A 19,384-nucleotide genomic window follows, 5' to 3' on the forward strand; every position below is an offset into this window, starting at 1 on the left:
TGTCAAATACATATTTGTTACATGAGTAGGTTTTCTTTTACCCACAAAACCTTGCAAGCCACGTTTGCTTTGGGTTGCTCTCCTTCACAAAGAACTACTGCCATACTCTGGGTTTTTGTTTTCATCGGTTTTAGCAGAAATAAATAGGAGATAGCAGTCCATCAGCCTTGCTCATCAGATCCCTGATAAAAAATGGGACATAGGGAAGGTGCTTTTTGGCATTAGCCAAAACCATTTTGGTTACCCCTATTTTCCATACTTGCCTTTCATAAGGAGTGAAGAACGTGGGGTGGGAGGCCATCTTCTAGCAGGTGGCAGTTAGATTCCCAAGAGAAGTGACTCTTCTGGAATTGACTTTGGATTTTGATTTGACTGGAACTTAAGTTTTTTAGTGGAATACATTTTATAGTGATTTGTGGCAGAAAACTAGGTCACAGTTGTATGATACTTAATTTTGAGGGACATTAACTTTTATTGGTGGCGGCGGGAGGGGCAAGCTAGCAAGGAGTCTTGTTTAGCCAGAGCAGTGCTGCTATATGTTTATTTTTAAATGGTGGTACACACGTGTGCTGGTCCTCACCACTCTCCTTACTTCTACTTAGTCTAAGTCACATTTCTGTTTACCTCTCCAGCCTCGGTAGGTGTTTGGATTTATTACCTTGGACTTGTATTCTGTCAAAGTCTTATCTCAGTTCTCAGAATAGAGCCAACACGTTTTTAAATTCTATGACCCTGCATAAAGTTGGTTCCCTTCTCCTTCCCAAGGCCATGACCTTCCCTTCCTTGGGTAGGCTCCCAAATTCTTCTGGGAGCTGGTGGGTAAGAAATTATACCCACAGCTGCAGTAGCATGTGGGGAATGCCTTAATTGAGCCAGGATGTGTGTTGTTGCAGTGTGAAGCTGAAACTGCTTCATGACCCCTGGAGGAGAAATCCATGACCCAGCCAGTTTTATTTCGTGATACAAACAGAAAGGGCCATACCTGCGTAGAGCTAGAGAAAAGGATCGCCCTACGTGGAGGAATGATATGAGGAGGACTCACGTAAGGGGTAGGTCTTGAGCCAAACTTCCTAAGACTTAAAAATGTGGGATCACCTGGAAGAAAAGTAGCACGGGAAGCAGAAGCGCTATTCTTGTCCCACTGGTGCCTCCATCTTGGCCTGTGGTTTTGCTTAGCAGGCGGCAGCACCTCTCTGGCACTCCATTTCTTCATCGGTAAAATGTAATTGGATAAACCAGTGGCTTTCTCTTTACTATTTTTAAAGCAGGGATAGCCCTTCACAGGAAATCTTTCCCCAGACTGTAAAGTGAGGGCAAGCATGGCCGCTGTGGTGAGCGCGGGAGCAGGTCTCTCCCTTGTGCCCTGATCTCTCTCCTCATCACCCTGCTCCAGCTGCAGGGAGGCTCACGGAAACACAGCTCTCAAATCACCAGGTCAGGCTGGCTCTGAAGATCCTGCTGGGTCCATGTGTTGGGATTCATGGGAGCCACTTTAAGTCACACATTAAATGTCCAAGGTTTGGTAAGGAAGGGAGGCTGACTTTGGCACGGTTCGCTGTGTGTCTGCTTTAAAGTTGTTGTGGATTATCAGACATGCGCATAGCTGAAGATCCTAAAGTTTTCTAGTCATTCTGTTCCCCTCTTTGTACTCCTAGAAGAGTACCCCCAGCTGATTCTATGAAGATACTAGGGATATTCCAGATGAACAGTCACTCTTGAGAGATGTTCCCAATCACTGGTTATACTATTCGCTTGGGAATGCAAGACTGATCCTGGCAGAGTTTTGGGGAACCAGTAAATATTAGAAATCATACAGAAGGAGAGAAGCAGTGTGTTCAAGGGACACACTTTGCCGGGTGAGCATCATCTTGACAGAAGCAGCTGGGTTTGCCCTGCATGCAGGTTGAAGGCCTCATAGGTCCACTTGCCATCCCCTCTAGATCCAGATGCCTTCATGACTCTAATAATAACTTTTGTTAACTTAAAGGACACCTTAGACCATGCCAACTTCTGCCTTTGGAAAAGCAAAGTTCTCTTTCCATCTCAGATGCTTTTCCTTGGCAATAGTGACATTGTGCCCTTGTGACCGGGGAGTGATCCGATTTGTGGATAAACTAATATTTTCTTGGATGGCAACTGGGAAGGGTAATCATTGTAATAATTACTGTATCACAGCTTGTATCTATTGAGTCATGACGTGTTAGAAACTGTGCCAGTTCTTTACATGCAGCATCTTGTTTAATGTGCACCAAACCTTGGGGGGTGATATTATCATTTCCCCCATTTAGATGTGAGGAAAGTCCAGTTTAAAAATGGTTTGTTGCTCTCTGCCCCCAAAATAAATAAACGTTGAAAAAAAAATAAAAAAAAAATGGTTTGTTGGAGATTTTTTGGCTAGACTGAATTTGGGGGCAGAGAATAGGACACTTCAGGAGGCTTAAACTGAGTAAATTCTGTGTAACCATGTGTCTCTGAAGGACAGTGTGACAGTGGTTTAAACTTTGTCATATCCCAAGATGATAAGCTCAGTTCCTGTAATTCTCCTAAGGAAGCTCCTGGCAAATCACACAGAAGTTCATTCATTCTTCCACTTATTCAGCAAATACTATGTGTTTCCATTTGGAAGGTATTGAACCAGATACTTTGGGTCAAATAAGGAGCCCCAAGCCATGTTCCATGCCATCAAGGACTTCACAGTCGAGGGGCAGACAAATCACATGCAAAAAGCAAAACTAAAAAATAAAAATGGAGTAAGAAAAATAATTAACATGCACTGATTGCTTATTTCATACCATGCATATGTTTTAGAAAGTTTATCTCACTTTATCTTAAACACAGGGTTTGAAGTGGGCACAGTTATTATCCTCATTTTGCTAACACACTTGAGAGAACATAAGGACTCTGTCCAAGGCCATGCAGCCAATGTGTGGTGAAGCCTTCAGCAGAGTCCCTGCTCTTAACCTCATGCTGCCTCCACCGTTTAAACTGTAATAGTTGAGAAACTGGTCTACAGAGAATAGAAATGTGAGACATACAGTAAGGAAATACTAAATAATATACATAGAAGTAACGGTGAAGAGGGAGAGTCTAATGAGTCCCATGAAAACAAGATGGGAGACAAAGGGAGCTGAGGAAGAAGAGAAGGGAGAGAGGAGATACCGAAGAAGGAGAAGGAGAACCAGAGACTGCAGCAGCTGTTATCAAGAGAATAGAGACGTTGAGGGACAGGGATGTCACTGCAGTGTGGTGTGATCCGTGGAGATGAGAAGTGAGAAAATATCTTGGCTTTGGCTATTAGTAAGTTTTTATTGACATTCTGGGGAAGCTTTGGGAAGAGAATAGAAACAGAAGCCAGATTGCATTTGGTAAATTCTGAGTAACCATACATCTCTAAATTGCTGGTTCTAATAACAGAGGAGACCATCAGGCAACACAAACATGGTAAGTGGGCCAGGTGTGAGAATTCATAGGGAGTGGGAAGGTCTGTGGCCAACTGGAGGTCCGTATTTCCTGGTCTTTTGATTTTCCAAAAGTAGCTAGAAAATCAGAATTTTTTGCATGATACATCTTGACTTCTAAATGTTAGTTCAGGGGTGCCTGGGTGGCTCAGTTTGTTGAGTATCCAACTCCCAAATTTGGCTCCGGTCACGATCTCATGGTGTGTGGGATCGAGCCCCACATCAGGCTCTGTGCTGATAGTGCAGAGCCTGCTTGAGATTCTCTCTCTCCCTCTCTGTCTGCCCCTCCCCTGTTCGTGCACACTCGCATGCTTTCTGTCTCTCTTTCTCTCTAGATAAATAAACATTTAAAAAAAGAAATAAACGTTCAGTTAGAAAAACACACACACACAAAAGCATTGAGGGCCCAGTGTAATACATCTGTGGGCTGTATTTGGTCTACCAGCTGCAAGCCGGAATTGTCTTTCCAAAAGTTTAGATGGGAGATGAAGAAGCATCTCAAAGAAGAAGCATGGTTTAGGATTGTATGTCTGTGTGTGTGTGTGTGTGTGTGTGTGTGTGTCTGTATTTGTGTGTCAAGGGCTGCTTATTTTTGTTTTCTTGCTTTCTTGTATTCATTTACTTGCTATAGACGTCATTCTGCCATATTTTTGAATTATCTGTATTATGATTAGCTTAGTTTTCTTTAGGTCACCTCTTATTTTATATGTAAAAATAGAAAAATAAAAATAGAGATGAAAAGTAGAAACGAAAAATGAAGCCATGTATCATTACTTGTACTGTTACATTATATTTTTCCAGAATGCATTTTTAAAACCTACTTGACATTTTGTCAAAAGTTCATCCCCATTCCACTTAAAATAATCGCGTATATCGCTAGTAGAACATATACTATGTCTTGGGAAAGATGAATGCTTAGGGTTCGTTAGGTCATTCAAAGCAAGAATTTCTCCATGTTAGAATAACTGTATATGGCCTTGGTTTTTTTTATTCAGGCAGGTCAGCTTCAATGGCCTGATCTGAATAAAATGGATAAAGGCAGGCACCTCTTTGTCTGACAATTTTTCAATGATGCTATTTGAATACCAAGAAGTTTGGAGCTTGACTGCAGAGCCTTCCATATTAATATAGCCTTGGGAAAAAAAACCCCAAATACCATCAAGTAACAGGAGATTTGTCAGCTGTCCTGGTTACACTTTTCATATAAAACATAAAGGTCGGAAGATTATAGATGAAAGGTCAGTTCAGCTATCTATCTCTATCTCTATCTCTATCTCTATCTCTATCTCTATTATCTATACCTATCTATAGAGATATACCTATAGAGATAGAGATAGAGATAGATAGATATCAGGCATATATCAGGTATATGTCAGACAAATATCAGTCATATATCAGGTGTATATCTCATAACATAGGTAACAGAGGATGGAAGTTGGAAACTACTATTGAATTCTCAGAAAGAGATGAGTTTGTTGGCAGTGTGTAAATATCATCACTGTTTCTGTGGCTGTTCATTCTGACAGCTACTTCTTTATGCTGAGTCTCCAAAATTTGATGTAAAAGACACCGAAGAGGACTGTCTTCCCGAGGAAGATTTACTTTGCAGCGGTTTTACGTTCTTAAAATAAATGGTTGGAAGGGGGAAATGGACTTCTTTTGCCTTCTCAGTCTCATCCATGCCATTCCCAAACCAAAACTTTAAACTGGAAAACGCAAGAAGCCAAGCCCTCGTGCAAGGGCAGTGGTGCATAAAGAAAGGTTTACAGTGAGTCCATCATCATGAAAGATTAAAGGGGAACTGGGCAGCTGTAGCGTGACTTGTTCAAATAGAGTTGCTCAAAGATTCGTGCAGGTATGACCTGCCTTGATACCCATTACTGTCCAGGAGAATGTTTCAGCCCATTCCGGCTTTCGGAGCACAGGTGATTCTGGGGGTGCAGTATCAGGCCAAAGGGGGTCACAGAGCCATGGGAGTCATGGGGCATCTCACAGATTTCCAGTGTGAGCAGTGTTGGAGATTTACGGCCTGTTGATACATCTTTCAACTGTATTTTAAGTGCAGGGAATTGTGCAGGATATCGTCATTCTGTCCAAGTAGCTTGCAACATACGTCACAGCTCCTTATTGCCTCATGCTAGTGCACATTATAAACGCGCAAAAACATACACCTGAGAGAGGCTTCCTATTTTCTGTGAGCTCTTCAGCACAGCCTTGTGCATAACTGAGGCCAAAGGCATGTCACGTAGCACCGTGCGCTAGTAGTCAAGCATATCCATTGACGCTTGGCCGCGATGTTTGCGGTTTCAGCTTTCTGCGGTGTTATTTTCTGACTGCGTTCATCTCTCTGTTAAGCTTCCCCATTAGACCATGTGCTATGGATGCAGTTTCATTACTGATAGAAACCTAAACATCGAAAGCTAAAGAAAACAGCATTACAAAGCATATTCTGGTGATCTTAAAAATCGTTTCAATGTTGGCAAATATGTTTGCAGCGCGCTGCTGAGATTGCGGACTTCATGGCGTGGTCTCTGCACTTTGCGTTGCTGAAGTCCATGTACCTATGGCAAAACTTGCCTCCGCCCCCAAAATATCATTTTCTTCCCCACTAAGCTTCATTAATTAAATCATTGACTCTGGCTTGCTGGTAAGGACCAATTCTTACAACAAGTGTATCCAATTTCCTGCTAGTGGTAACTTTCATTCTTCCTGGAACAGCAGGAAACATTAATTTTGCATTGGACCCAGGAGTCTCAGGAAGCTGGAATTATAGGCACCATTGCCCCACCCTTTTCTCCCCTAAAATAAAATGAAATGAAATAAAATGAGCAGCAGCTCTGCAGTGAGGCTTGAGGGATGGGTAATGACAAAGAAGAGAAAGGGCATTAATTTCAGGATGGGGACAGCTGCCCGGCACTATCTCCCTTTGGATTTTGGTTCTTACAGCATCACGGTGAGTTATTAATATGTATGATCTATACTTTATTCAAACATTATAAATCTATGCAGAAGTCTGGTGTTTGGGTTTTCCTTTATAGCTTTCATTCTTCTTCCCAGAATTATCTCATTTTGATCGGGAAACTTTTGCATAAAAAGCACACACCGAGAACTCACATTTCCATACCATAAATATTAAAAGGGGGTTAAGCTTTACAGTTTCTTCTCCCATCCCAATGGGAGGAAAGTTAGCCTTCTAATCAGGGGGCCATTATTAATGTTCTTTTTATTCACAAGCCAAAAGGTAAACTTTAACTGACAATATGAAATTGTACTACATAGTTCCTTTCATTTATGTAAATTGTGGAATGCTTGCCTATGTCATGTCTTTTGTATGATATACTATAAATATACTTTTGAAGGATGTCCTGCAAATCAAGCGGTTATCTGAGCTGTTAAGAACAGTTGGTTGGCTTATTTTTTGAGGACCAACCAAGTCCAGACCTTTGTTAAGGATTGTGATTAAAGTGTTTTTCTCTGGATAATTATTAAGTACGGGTTTGTCACAGTATACATTCATCACAGTGAATCTGTAGCACAGAGAAGAGGGAAATGGAACAAGAAAGCTGAATGTCTTCTTAGTAGCTTTTAAGCTTCTTAGCAGCTTCCTGTCTCCTGTTTATTGTCATTTTTTGCCAGCATAAAGGCGTAGTCATAAATTTTGGTTCCCATGGAAATATAAAGGAATGCGTGAGCTATTTCACTTGGGTGTACTGTCTGCTAATCACCCAGTCTCGGCTGTTGTACTTTGTGATGGGAAATGAACGTGCTAATTGGTACTCTTTTTTCTTATTTCAGGAAACCTGCCATATGAATATAAAATAGTGATTGCTGGGAATCATGAACTGACATTTGATAAAGAATTCATGGCAGACCTTGTTAAACAGGACTACTACCGTTTCCCCTCTGTGTCCAAATTGAAACCAGAGGACTTTGACAACGTTCAGTCCCTCCTGACAAACAGTATTTACTTACAAGACTCGGAGGTAACAGTGAAGGGATTCAGGATATACGGGGCACCTTGGTAAGTGCTCATTCGAACAATCTTCCCCTTCGTTTTTTTAGCTAAGAAATCCTGGTGCAGACTTAGGTGCTTTCAATGCAAAGGATAAGAGTGGAAAGAAACCTTATTGCTGCAGTTCGAACATGACACGTATTCCAGCACTGCTGGAAAGAGTATCGCTTGTTTTTGTGATGCAGATTTCTTTAGGCAAGATCAGTAGAAGTGGGGCTTTGGTAGGTGTGTATATGTTTATGGGACTGAGGCTGCGTGTGTGTCTGTGGGACACAGGAAGATTTGGGGGAAGGTCACTGTGTTACTCTTCATGCAGATGCATCTACTCTGAACATTCCATCAGCCTTAGGTAACTCATTTCCCTCTCATTTCATACTGGACGCATTCATAAAATATCTTGCTTAGATTAGGGTTTCTAAAATCTTGCTACACATCAGAACCACCTGACCAACTCGGAAGAAATACGGATTTTGAAGCCATACCCCCAGAGACTCTGATTCTCTTTCCTGAGGTAGAGCCCAGCAATTTGTATTTTTAAAGCTTCCCAGACGAGACTGACGTGCAGACAGTTTGAAAGTTGTAGGTTGAGAGCTCAGCGCTAGAATGCTCAGCACTGAGCTCTAGACAGGTTGAAACAGGTGCATATTCTTTGGGGCCAGACAGGAGGCATTTTGATCTTGTCTCCGTCATTTGTCAGTTGTGTGGTTTTGAAGAAGTTAATTCACGGAGGATGAGCCTCCATTTCTGCATCTCAAGACAGTGGACATAGTACCTACTTTAGAGGGTTATGAGGATTAAATTAGGTGGCATTTGTAATGGATATGGAAGAATGCCTGGTCATTTGCCAAGGATAATGATTATCATTTTCTGGCCTTGGTTCTCCCACTGAGTATTTATGTGAACTTGAACAAGTCACTTAGCCTCCAAACCAGTTTCTTCATCTTGAAAATGGGAGTGTTAGACTAGAAGATCAACATCAGGGGAGTCTTGGATTTTTATTTATTTATATATCTACTTTTTGAGAGCTCCGTATGTATATAGAGCAGAAAAACTAACCTTTACCCACCCAACTTGGAGAAGTATTCCAGCCCTGCCCTAGGATTTGCGGCTAAGACTGCAAGAGGACAAACAGCGTGACTTCCCTTTGGCCATCTCACTTGCCAGTTTGGTTTGTTCTCTGTAGAATAGAAAGTTGAGATATATTCTCAATAGTTGACAATTTTTTTTTCCCTAGCTTTACTAGGTGGTATCCAGAAGGGCTGTTGAGTGAACACAGGAACTATATTTTATTTTAAAATCCACCTGGCAATGATTGTGAACTCTTACTTGAGTCCTTGCTACATGCCAGGCATTGTTCTAAGTCCTTTTTTGTCTTTTATATCCTTTTCTTCTAAATGCCTTTAAGAAATGGACGCTGTTGTGATTCTCATTTGGCAGGGAAAAAAAATTCAGGCACAGAAAGGTTGAGTAACCGCGCAGGGATCACACCGATAGTTAGTGGTGGCTTCCTAATTTTGAGTCTGACTGTGGGGTGCATGGTATGACTGAGGTGGTGGTGGTGGTGTGGCCACTGCAGGGGTTATATCCAGCTGTATTAGTGTATATCAGTTAATGTTTGTTATACGTGAGAAGGTGGTAAAGGGCAGGAGAACAAACCGTAGAAATTGGTCCTATCAAACTACGGTAATCTGAAAACTGGTCTCAGGTAACATAGGGTGTCCATATTAGCATTTCTGAGCAAAGGGCAGGAGAGGGAGTTTTTCCAGCCTCATAGCTCACATCCTAATGACTATGCAGTAGTTGAGGAATGACTTTTGATTGACAGAGAAGCACTACATGGAGTTAAGGTCAGTTTTTTAGCACCTGAAGATAATTTTTGAAAAATTTTCGAAGGCATAGAACGTGGAAGGCCGTTCCCGAACAAGCCGGACTTTCAGAGATCTCCAGATTGATAGTTCCTTGGAATGATGATAACAAACAAACTAACTCCATTATCTGAACAGATGCAGTTCTGTTGAGGATAGGGTTTAGCTAACCCAGTTGACGGCTGTGATGAACGAGGGAGTGACTTTGGATCCATAGGCAGATCTTGCAGCATCTCAAGGAAAAGCAAAACAAAATAAAACAAACAAACAAACAACAACAAAAAAAAAAACCCACATAGTAACTCAAATCTGTGATATGATGGAGGCATAATCCTTTTCTGATGGCACAAACTTCAGACGTTTATATCTGAGCTGAATTGGTGTCATTCAAAAATTGTTTATTTTAATATTGGAGAGGGTAGTTAATCAAGAAAATAGGCAGGATGAGCCCTCTGAAATGTTATCCTGGAGTTGTCTTTATACATAATTTGTTGGGATTTCCAGAAAGTTTAATCTATCACCTGCCTAGCATTTCCTTGCAATGAGGGAGATATGTGTCACCCATAGGAATTGCTGGTACTTTGGCTTGTAACTAAGAATACAGAGGTTGATGAAAAGCAAATTTCATTTTCAATATGTATTTTGGAGCTGTCAGTCATTTGGATCCCACTGTGAAGGTATTTTGTTAAAATTAATATTCCCAGGACTGCTGATAATCTGGACACTGATTTAGGAATCCCTGCATTGGCCTTTCTGTGCCGAAAACACAGATATTCCTAGTTCTATGACTTATTCAGCCCTGGCACCCTAGGTGAATTTCTGAACATCTCTCGGCCCCCGTTTTCTCATCTTTAAAGTGGGAGATGTCAGCATTACTTCTTTCATACAGTTGCTATGAGGATCAGTGAGTTAATAGTGCACCCACAGCACCCAAAGATTTCCTGGCATAGAGTAAGCACTTAATAAATGTGAGCTAGTACTCATAGGGGGGCTGGTCTTTCAAGTTTACTTCATGCTTTTGTCCATCGTCATATGAAGATTGTTACACCAGGAGTCAGATGGAGTGGGTTCTAGCATTAGGTCAGCCTCTGCTGATTGAGTGGCACTAGGCAAATCACTGAACGTCTGGTTTTGTAAAACAGGGCCAACAAGGTCGCCCTATTTTCTCTCAGGCACCACTCCCTTAAATGGTCACCAAAGTTAGAGTTTTCAAAGAGTATCCATATTTTTAGGAATGCTTGATTATTTTAATATCTTGTACACTTTTTAATCTCTTTCACTATTAAGAATTTGACTTACAGAGGCGCCTGGGTGGCTCGGTCAGTTAAGTGTCCGACTTTGGCCCAGGTCGTGATCTCATGATTCATGAGTTCAAGCCCTACATTGGGCTCTCTGCTGTCAGCACAGAGCCTGCTTTGGATCACTCTGTCTCCCTCTCTATGTTCTTCTCCCCCCCCCAAAAAAATAATAAATAAACATTAAAAATAAAGAATTTCAGTAGAAGCAAAGTTTAGGGGGATTTATATCAGAGCTACCACTTTTCTTCCTTCAGAAGTTAGGATTTTCCATCCCTGAGATTCACTAGTAGGTGAATGTCTGCTTAGTACCCATTAGTTATTCCAACCCCAAAATAACGTAAAGTGGTTTAAGTTTGATTTCCATGCTTGATTTCCAATGAATTTTGATATGACTAGTGGTTTCAATTTCAAAATAACATCCGTGATCCCAAGGATTTCCATTCTGTCACCGGTTTCTCAAAGGTGATTGCCATCCAACCAGGAAGATAGCTACAACTCAAGTATTTAAAAAAATGTGGATTGTGACTTGTGTTCAGTACAGAAAAGAAATATCAGGCCACATTAATTACAGTGTTTTAACTTGTAGCACAGTTGAAAGCTTCCTAAAGAGGGATAATTAAAGCAATGTCTTTAAATTTACAATTTAGCAGGAATTTGTACGTGGAGACTAATTTACAACACTTTAAAGGATTCATATGTGTTTGCAATAGGAGTGCACCGTGGTACTTCTCAGATCCCCAAGGGAGAGGATCTGGATGTGGTTAGATGGGTCTGGGAAAATTCAGTGGCCTTCCTATACTGAAGAAGGTGTAAGTGGGCTACCTTGTCCTGGAAGAGAGGTGATCCCTTGGAAGGAGGTCAAGAGCTGACTGGTGCCAGGCAGCACCCCTGCCTCATGAGACCTCATGGCAGATTTTGTGGTTTCTGTGTGTATTCCTTCACCATCTTGTTCTTCTACGAATCTTGAAGAAAGGAATCAGCCATGATGTATTACCTTCCTTGGGAGTAACAGTTCAGTCACAGCTTTTCTTAACGTCTCCTGTATTGCTTTTCTCTCATTCTTTGGGGGAGGAGAAGAAGGTCTTGTGTTGCCAGACAGGATTTTAGTCTCATGATGGGAAAGCTTGTGGATTTCTCATATCCATCGCATTGCTTCTCTGCCACCACAAGGGTTCCTGATTTCCTCTTTGTGATCACTCTCACTTCTGTCTTTTCCAAAGGCTGAGTATGGTTTGAAAGAGGAGATGATATTTTAATCTGTGGTCTGGCCAGGGTAGAGGGGAGGTAGAATTTTGAAATCATCTTTGTATTTTTGGTTATTGGATCTAGAGCCAGCATCTTAGCACAAGTAGGTTTCAGTAAACTCATTTGTGGGACCAGCCCCTTCCTTTCTCCCTCCCAGCTCTACGGGGGGGGGGGGGGGTGGGGGAGGGGAGGCATGGGAGGGGTTTCAATTGCTCTTTTGATACTAAGATGCCGTGTAGAAAAAATCAAGGTACTAATTGATCCAGAGCCAAGCTGCCAAAAGTAAAAAGTCCATATTGCTCCGACCCGAGCAGAGCAGTTGTATTTTTCAGCAGTGGCTTCACCTTGTTCCTCCCTTGAACAGAAATGCAGGGCTGGTCTCCCATGGCTTTTAATGAATATGAGCAGGGCTTCCCAATGTCCAGGAATTTGATCTCTATGCTGACCAAGGGGTCAGGAACAAAGAACACACTTTTTCATGTTAGAGTACACCCAGGTGTAATTTGTCAGATTTAGTAACTGTGGAGGAAGTGCCTTAACTTCTCCAGCAGGAAAATTAGATGGGGCCTAGACAGTGTAATTCTAAAATGGCTACAGTACTAAGAGAAAGCCCATTGAGTTGCATCTGCAAAGGAAGCCTGAGTGGGATTTTTTTTGTTGTTGTTTTTTTTTTTTTTTTCCCTCCTCCCTTCCCCTCATTTAGGATCACAAACATGTTGAGTTCATTCATTCATTCATTTAGATGTAATTTTCTCAGCATTTTTAAAAGTGGGAGTTAAGTGTTGATTCCACTCTCTGCAGCATTTATAATTGTGTTTGCACAGAAATAGCTACAAGGTTGCTCACGTTTCCTTGTTCTGATCAGTGCAATAGTACTTTATGTTTACCCTGTCAGAAAAGCTTCAGATGTTTTTATTTCCAATTATAAGTTTTGTAATGCATCATGTATTTTGCTGACAGTCTTCAAGTTCTTGAAATAGCGAACAAATTAACAGCAGATACTGAGTGAGAGGATTAGGAAACCAATTGGCAACTCATATGATAGAATTCAGATATGGGGATGGGTGGAATGGGCTCATTTATTTTATTTTCACAGTCATACTTTGTAATTAACTTGGGCCAAAAAAAAAAAAAAAGGAAGAAAAGAAAGAAACACTCCACGTTCAGGAGGAAAGTCTTTTCACGCTAAAGAACAGGACTATACCAACAATCTTGGTTCCTACCATCATCTCAGGGACTCCAGCTTTGATTCAGGAGGGTTCAGAAAGGTATTGGCATGGAAAAAGGCCTGTGTGTGTGTGTTAAACAAATATGCACTCTGCTTTTACATGACTCTGTTTAAAGGCCCAGGCTAACATTTCATTTTTCTTGGCACAGAGCCCGCAGACTCTCCCATATGAAACCAATGGGTGTTCTGCCCTGATCTAGAGTTACAGGCTCTGTTTACATTTTTGCCTGTTCCAGAATGCAGCTGACTGCTCTTAAAGCCGCACGGGATCAGATTCACTTCTGGTTTAACAACTGCCCTGTTTATTTGAAAAAGGAGAAAGCAAAACTGATCACTTTGCTTTCTACCTCCCATTCATAGCCATAGCAGTAAATACCATTTCCAAAGCCGGGTTGTGTAGAGCTTCTGATGTTAGATCCACTCATACCTCCTCCCCACCCCTATCCCCCTCCCCACTCCATCCAAACCCTTGAAGCCCGCCCTGGTGCCTTCATCTGATGTATTGGTGGTGATTGTGTAGAAGAATGTGGAGGGGTGTATGGAAGTGTTCATGTGCATTCAGTTACGCTTAGTATCAGCTATTGGCATAAATTGAATTTTTGCTTGTACATCCTGAGAGACAACTTCAATTAGCAAACAAGAGTAATAAATAAACTTAAACTGAAATGGTTATTTCACTCCGAGCACTGTCACATGCATTGTCTCATTTGGGCTTCCCAACGATCCGAAATAATTAAAATTTAAGTTAAAAAAATAATTTTAGGGGCGCCTGGGTGGCGCAGTCGGTTGAGCGTCCAACTTCAGCCAGGTCACGATCTCGCGGTCCGTGAGTTCGAGCCCCGCGTCGGGCTCTGGGCTGATGGCTCGGAGCCTGGAGCCTGTTTCTGATTCTGTGTCTCCCTCTCTCTCTGCCCCTCCCCCGTTTATGCTCTGTCTCTCTCTGTCCCAAAAATAAAATAAAAACATTGAAAAAAAAAATTAAAAAAAAATAATAATTTTAAGTAATTGAAATAGGCAGAGTCGTGTTAATAATAGTAATTAATAATAGCCAGCATTTCCAAGCGCCCATATGTCTGGTGCTGCTCAGTATTGCCTCCTTTGACTGAGGCGGCCAAGGTAGCGTTTTTGACAGACAAGGTGACTTCTGGGGGCACAAGGACTGGAGTCCAGCACTCCTGTGCTGAGCTGTGTATACTAAAGCAAGATACCCTAGTAACCACATGTCCTGCTCCTTGACCTGAGGCAATTCAGGAAAGGGCCACTTGGAAGACTTAGCTCTTTTTTTTTTTTTTTTAATGTTTATTTTATTTTTGAGAGAGACAGAGACAGAGTGCAAGCAGGGGAGGACAGAGAGAGAGAGAGAGAGAGAGAGAGAGAGACAGCATCCGAAACAGGCTCTGGGCCCTGAGCTGTCAGCACAGAGCCCGATGCAGGGCTTGAGATCGTGACCTGAGCTGAAGTCGGACGCTCAACCGACTGAGCCATCCAGGCGTCCCTAGCTGTTTCTGTCTAGTTGCAAAAGAGGCACACAGAAATCCAGGCCTGTACTCGTCAGGAGCTCTTAGGATTCCAGGTAAGGTGCTCATAGGGGGAAAATAGGGATATTGAGAGAACAAAGAAATGATCAGGTTGTTTTGTTTTGTTTTGTTTTTCACGATATGCTCCAGAGCCTAGAGTTTTCTGTGAATAATCTGTGTCTCAGTGTGCCAGAAGACACGGATCACCTCCTTCTTGTCCTCTTGCTCCATAGAGACAACTTATGATTCCTTTGCACACACATCAGCAGGGGCATGTATTGGATGTCTCTGGTGTTTTCCATCCAAGGCACCAGGTCACAGCTGAGAAAGACAGCAGGTCCTGGACATATGCACCAAGAAGGAAGTGCTGGCAGGTGCCCCTGCTGACGTCAGGCCTGGCATGGGTCCACACACCATGCTCCAGGGAAGACCTGGCCCTTAACACTGAGACCCAACCGGCTGGCCGCTGGACGTTCTTTCATTTTCTCATGTTACACTAACAGGCTCCTTTTTAACCCATAGTTGCTGCTGGTGGATGGAAGGAGATTGTACAGTGGCTCTCAGCTCTGTGAGGGCAGGGACCCTGTCAGCTTTGTTCTCTGCATACCCCAGGCTAGGCCAGTGCCTGGCACATGGTGGATGGTGTGCCCGTATCAGCTGAATGAATGAATGAATGAATGAGGGTGGTAGTGGTAGTGATAGAGCTGTGTCTGTGGCGGATGGACTGAAGCTCTACACAGATGAGTCATGAGTTGCACAGGAAAGGATATTTCCAATATGAGATCAAGCCTGGCCATGAATTTACAAGGAGGACTTAGAGATGGTGAACAAAATAGAACCAAACGAAGCACTAAACTATGTTTGTGAGCTTTGTGAACATTCTAGGTCCATCCTGAACATCCGTAAATACAAAGAGTATAACATCTCTCCGGGTGAGCATGGTTCAGTAAAAATTTGGGGGATGGGAGTAGTCGGACAAACTTAACATGAAGTCAATGAGAATTTTCAAAGGAAGTCTCCGACAATATTTTGAGATTCCTGTCAGTTTCTTTACGTTCAGATGCCTTATCTCTGTGCTAAGAGCAACTACAGAAGTTTCTGTTAGATTTGGAGACTGTGTCTTCAAGCTGTAGTAAAAGTAGTCAGTGTAAAGCATCAATTTGGTAAGAAGCTAGACCAGCTGGGTACTTAGAGAGGTCTTTGGACATCAGAAACCAGTTATCAGATATGTGGTATTCTCTTTTCTTAATGGTCAAATTCCCAATGGTTGAATTTTTAGAGTCGAATTAGTCATGCGGATTCTGTATCATTTATTTTTAAGCTCTTTTACCAACATGGATTTCTGATTTTATACTCTGAACTGTTAAGTGTAATGTGAATTTCTCCAGGTAGTACCAGAGAGTGAGTGCACTGGGGTCCCGTAGACAGTCTTGACCCAAATTTGCCTGGTTCCAGTCACTGCTGCTGCCCTGCCGTCCACGGTGCCCTTCTACCCTATAGAGCTGATGTGTTCACTAATAAGTCCAGGTAACTACCCAGGTTCATTTAATCCTCCAGACGATCAGTGAAGAAGGTGAAATGAGCTTTGGAGTGCACAGTTCAGAAGTTGCCACTTCCACTAAGTGCTCCCTTTTGGCCAGGTTCCACATCCGCCCAGACTTCCTTCCTTTTTGCCCTTCCAAGGAGTCTGCATGCTGCCAAAGTTGTTTCCCAATAGAGGCATGATAATCAAAGCCATGCTGTGTTCTGTGCTCCACAGGGGAGAAGCCCTCTGACCTTCTACGCTGCTCAGTGAGAAGCAGTCAAGGCACAATGTCACGCACCTCCTAATGATTCACCTATAAGCCCGTGGGAGCTTACAGGGGACAGGCCAAACCATGTTGTGCCCAGGGACAGCCCTCTGACAGTGAAGGCTTTGTTTGAAACTGGGCTGAGCACTTCTTGCTGATTCTCTTTTCCCTTAAACCATCCATTCCTCAGGTTAACAAACTTCTTGCAGGGCGTCCCCAGCAGGAAAAGGTACCCTGAAATGTCTGAGCCCTAGGCGGGACATAGCATAAACACCTGCACACCTGTTATCCCTTCTGAAGGGAGAAGCAGTGACGAATAGAGGCCATGGGTTTGGCCTTTAGAAACAGCTATCCCCAGTGAACTCAAGTCTCAGTTTCATCATTTAGGAATCATTTACTTTGTTAAGCAAGTTATTTCATCTCCCTGAGCCATAGTTTCACCTATGAAACTATATAGTTTCCATCGGGTATGCAAATAGTAATAACTACTACTTAAGAAGCATCACTCACGTACAGGCACCTTCTATAACATTGTTTTTAAGTGTCACACCAACCGTATAAAGAAAGTAAAATTACCCCCTTTTGGGAGATTATAAAATTGAAGGTTAGAGAAGTTAACTCACCCAGGGACACTCATTTCCTAAGTAGCAGAACTGGACATCAACCCCAAAGCCTTTATTCTTTTCACTACTCTATATATTTTTATGGGATTCAAATGTGATCATGTAGGTTAAGTTCTTGGCACTCAGTAACTATCATTTTCTTCCCTGAAAGGTAACAATTGTGTAGTTTTGCAGTGGCTGCTATGTTTATTTATTTGGTTTTTGGTTTGTTTGCTTTGTGTTTGTTCTGTTTTGTTTTCTTTTTTATGCTGGTGTATCAGAGGAAAAGGGGCAGAAATGAAGAGGAAACTTAGTCTAGGAAAATGATTCCCTTTGTTTGTGTGTGTGGGAAAGAGAGAAAGAGAATTTTAAAAGCAAATATTGTGCAGTTGTGCACAGCAAGTTGCTTGTGATCTGGAGTAGTGGAAACCATTTAGGAAAGGAACCCCATATATTGGCTGCATTTGGTCAAAAGACATGGAAGACTGAATAGATGTCTGATAAATGAAGACATATGTGGCATTTTTAAGGTCACTTACATGAAGTATCATTTGAAATGTATGAGTAATGCTTGGTAGTGCATTTTCACCCAGGAAAAATAAAGGTAATCTTGGATGGGGACTATAAATTGAATGTGGAATGTTCCATGAGGGCTGCTTAAACAGGAAGCTAATGGCAAATTTGAAAGCCTCTGGGTTCTCAGAATGTGTGTGCATTCTGTAGAAAATAGAAAAGATGAGTTACAAATCTGCATTAATCCAGGATAGGATGTAGAAAGACGGTTTTGCTCAAACATAAGGAAAGATTAGCTTGGGTAAAGTATAAATGCAGTTACTACAACTAATAACATCCAAGTATGAAATTTGCTGCCAAAAATGAAAAGGCAACAAAGAGAAGCACCTTGCACATAAAGACAAATTAGAGGAAGTAGTTAAGAACCAGCCGGAGTAAGATTCTTCCCAAGATAAAATTTTCTAAGACAGCATATGAAGGTGCTGGTGATATTATTGGGTAATTTACATACGTTCAGTTCTGATGTCTGGTATGGTGGGTTTAGAATAGATCCCATCCCCCCTGCTCCCCCTAAAAAAGTAATGCTAACATTTCATGTGAGTCTATAGTAAATAAACATTGAAGGCTAAATAAAACCAATGCCGTTTATAAAGGAAGAAAAAAGTCAGAGTTGACAGCCTGACTTTCCCTTCTTTCCTAAAACTGGTTAGGCACTTCTTTTACATATTATGTACAGAATGATTGTTTATAAAACTAAGTGCCTCCGATGCCTGCCTGGCTTAATAACTATAGATCACGGATTTTTCTCCCTACATTGCAAGCTACAGATGTATTGAAATTGTGGGACATCTCAATCATAATACAGGATCCACTAAGATGTACTGACTTTCCAGGCCACAGGAGGCTTCACGATCAATGGAAAGTAGCTTGGAGTACCATGATTCTAGAAAGAGGACTACTAAAGACAGAAACTAGGAAAAAACTCTTTATTGTCTTAATGATTTAAAAGTCCAGCCCCATGTCACTAGCCATAGTTGGGGGGTCTCTATTTTTACTGTAAATCAGGTATCAATAGAAAAAAACTTTCTTGCTTTGATCTTTACAGAATAAGAGTTGCTAGACTAAAACCTAATCAGAAATTGTTGACGGGGCACCTGGGTGGCTCAGTTTGGTTAAGCATCTGACTTTGGCTCTGGTCATGATCTCACAGTTCCTGAGTCCAAGCCCCGTGTTGGGCTCTGGGCTGACAGCTCAGAGCCTGGAACCTGCTTCAGATTCTGTGTCCCCTCTCTGCCCCATCCCTGAGCATATGCACTCGCGCTCGCTCTCTCAAAAATACACATTAAAATTTTTTTTTAATTAAAAAAAAGAAATTGTTGGTGGCAAAACTAGTTGGAAACATGCTGTTGGCTTGTTATTAGCCACTTTCCTGCTCTCTTTCTTCTTTTCCTTCGGTGTAACGTCAAAACAAAAAATTGTAGAAAGTAAATTTGTTCAAGAGACTCAGTTTGTGGGGTCTGCTTTCATATTATTTAAATAAATGAACTCGTAGGAAGCATTTGAGAATGAGGATTTTAGGGTATTCTTATGATGCCTCTGTTACTAAACATTCCTTAATCCTTCCAGTTTTTTCAGATGCAACCGCAAAAAAATTCCTTTTCTTAACCCAGATTCAGCCTCTCCCTGAAAAAGATACAATTTTGTAAGGACAAGTATTTACCTGTAGGTCCAGCAGAATGAGTAGGAGAATGGAAAACATAAGTGTGTGTATATAATACTGGCCCTGACGTTTGTGCTTTTAGACAGCTCTTACCAGAGGCGAATTCTGTGTGGCCTGTATGGCATCTTTGGAGACT

The 19,384-nt window shown here is 41.8% G+C and overlaps 1 protein-coding gene across 4 annotated transcripts in view; it reads left to right on the forward strand.

Annotated features, from left to right (window-relative positions):
- Positions 1–19,384, forward strand: part of MPPED2 (metallophosphoesterase domain containing 2) — a 176,462-nt gene that overhangs the window by 80,217 nt on the left and 76,861 nt on the right. For all 4 annotated transcript variants that reach the window (XR_005796937.1, XM_040495552.1, XM_040495553.1 and 1 more), the window contains exon 4: positions 7,254–7,479. Coding sequence is in view for 3 of the 4 variants with exons in the window: in XM_040495552.1 (XP_040351486.1) it covers positions 7,254–7,479 (226 nt within the window). In the remaining variant the exon portion in view is untranslated. The remainder of the gene's footprint in view (positions 1–7,253; positions 7,480–19,384) is intronic.

This window comes from Herpailurus yagouaroundi, unplaced genomic scaffold (assembly GCF_014898765.1).
Source record: "Herpailurus yagouaroundi ecotype Mexico unplaced genomic scaffold, PumYag 187, whole genome shotgun sequence".
Lineage (NCBI taxonomy): Eukaryota > Metazoa > Chordata > Mammalia > Carnivora > Felidae > Herpailurus > Herpailurus yagouaroundi.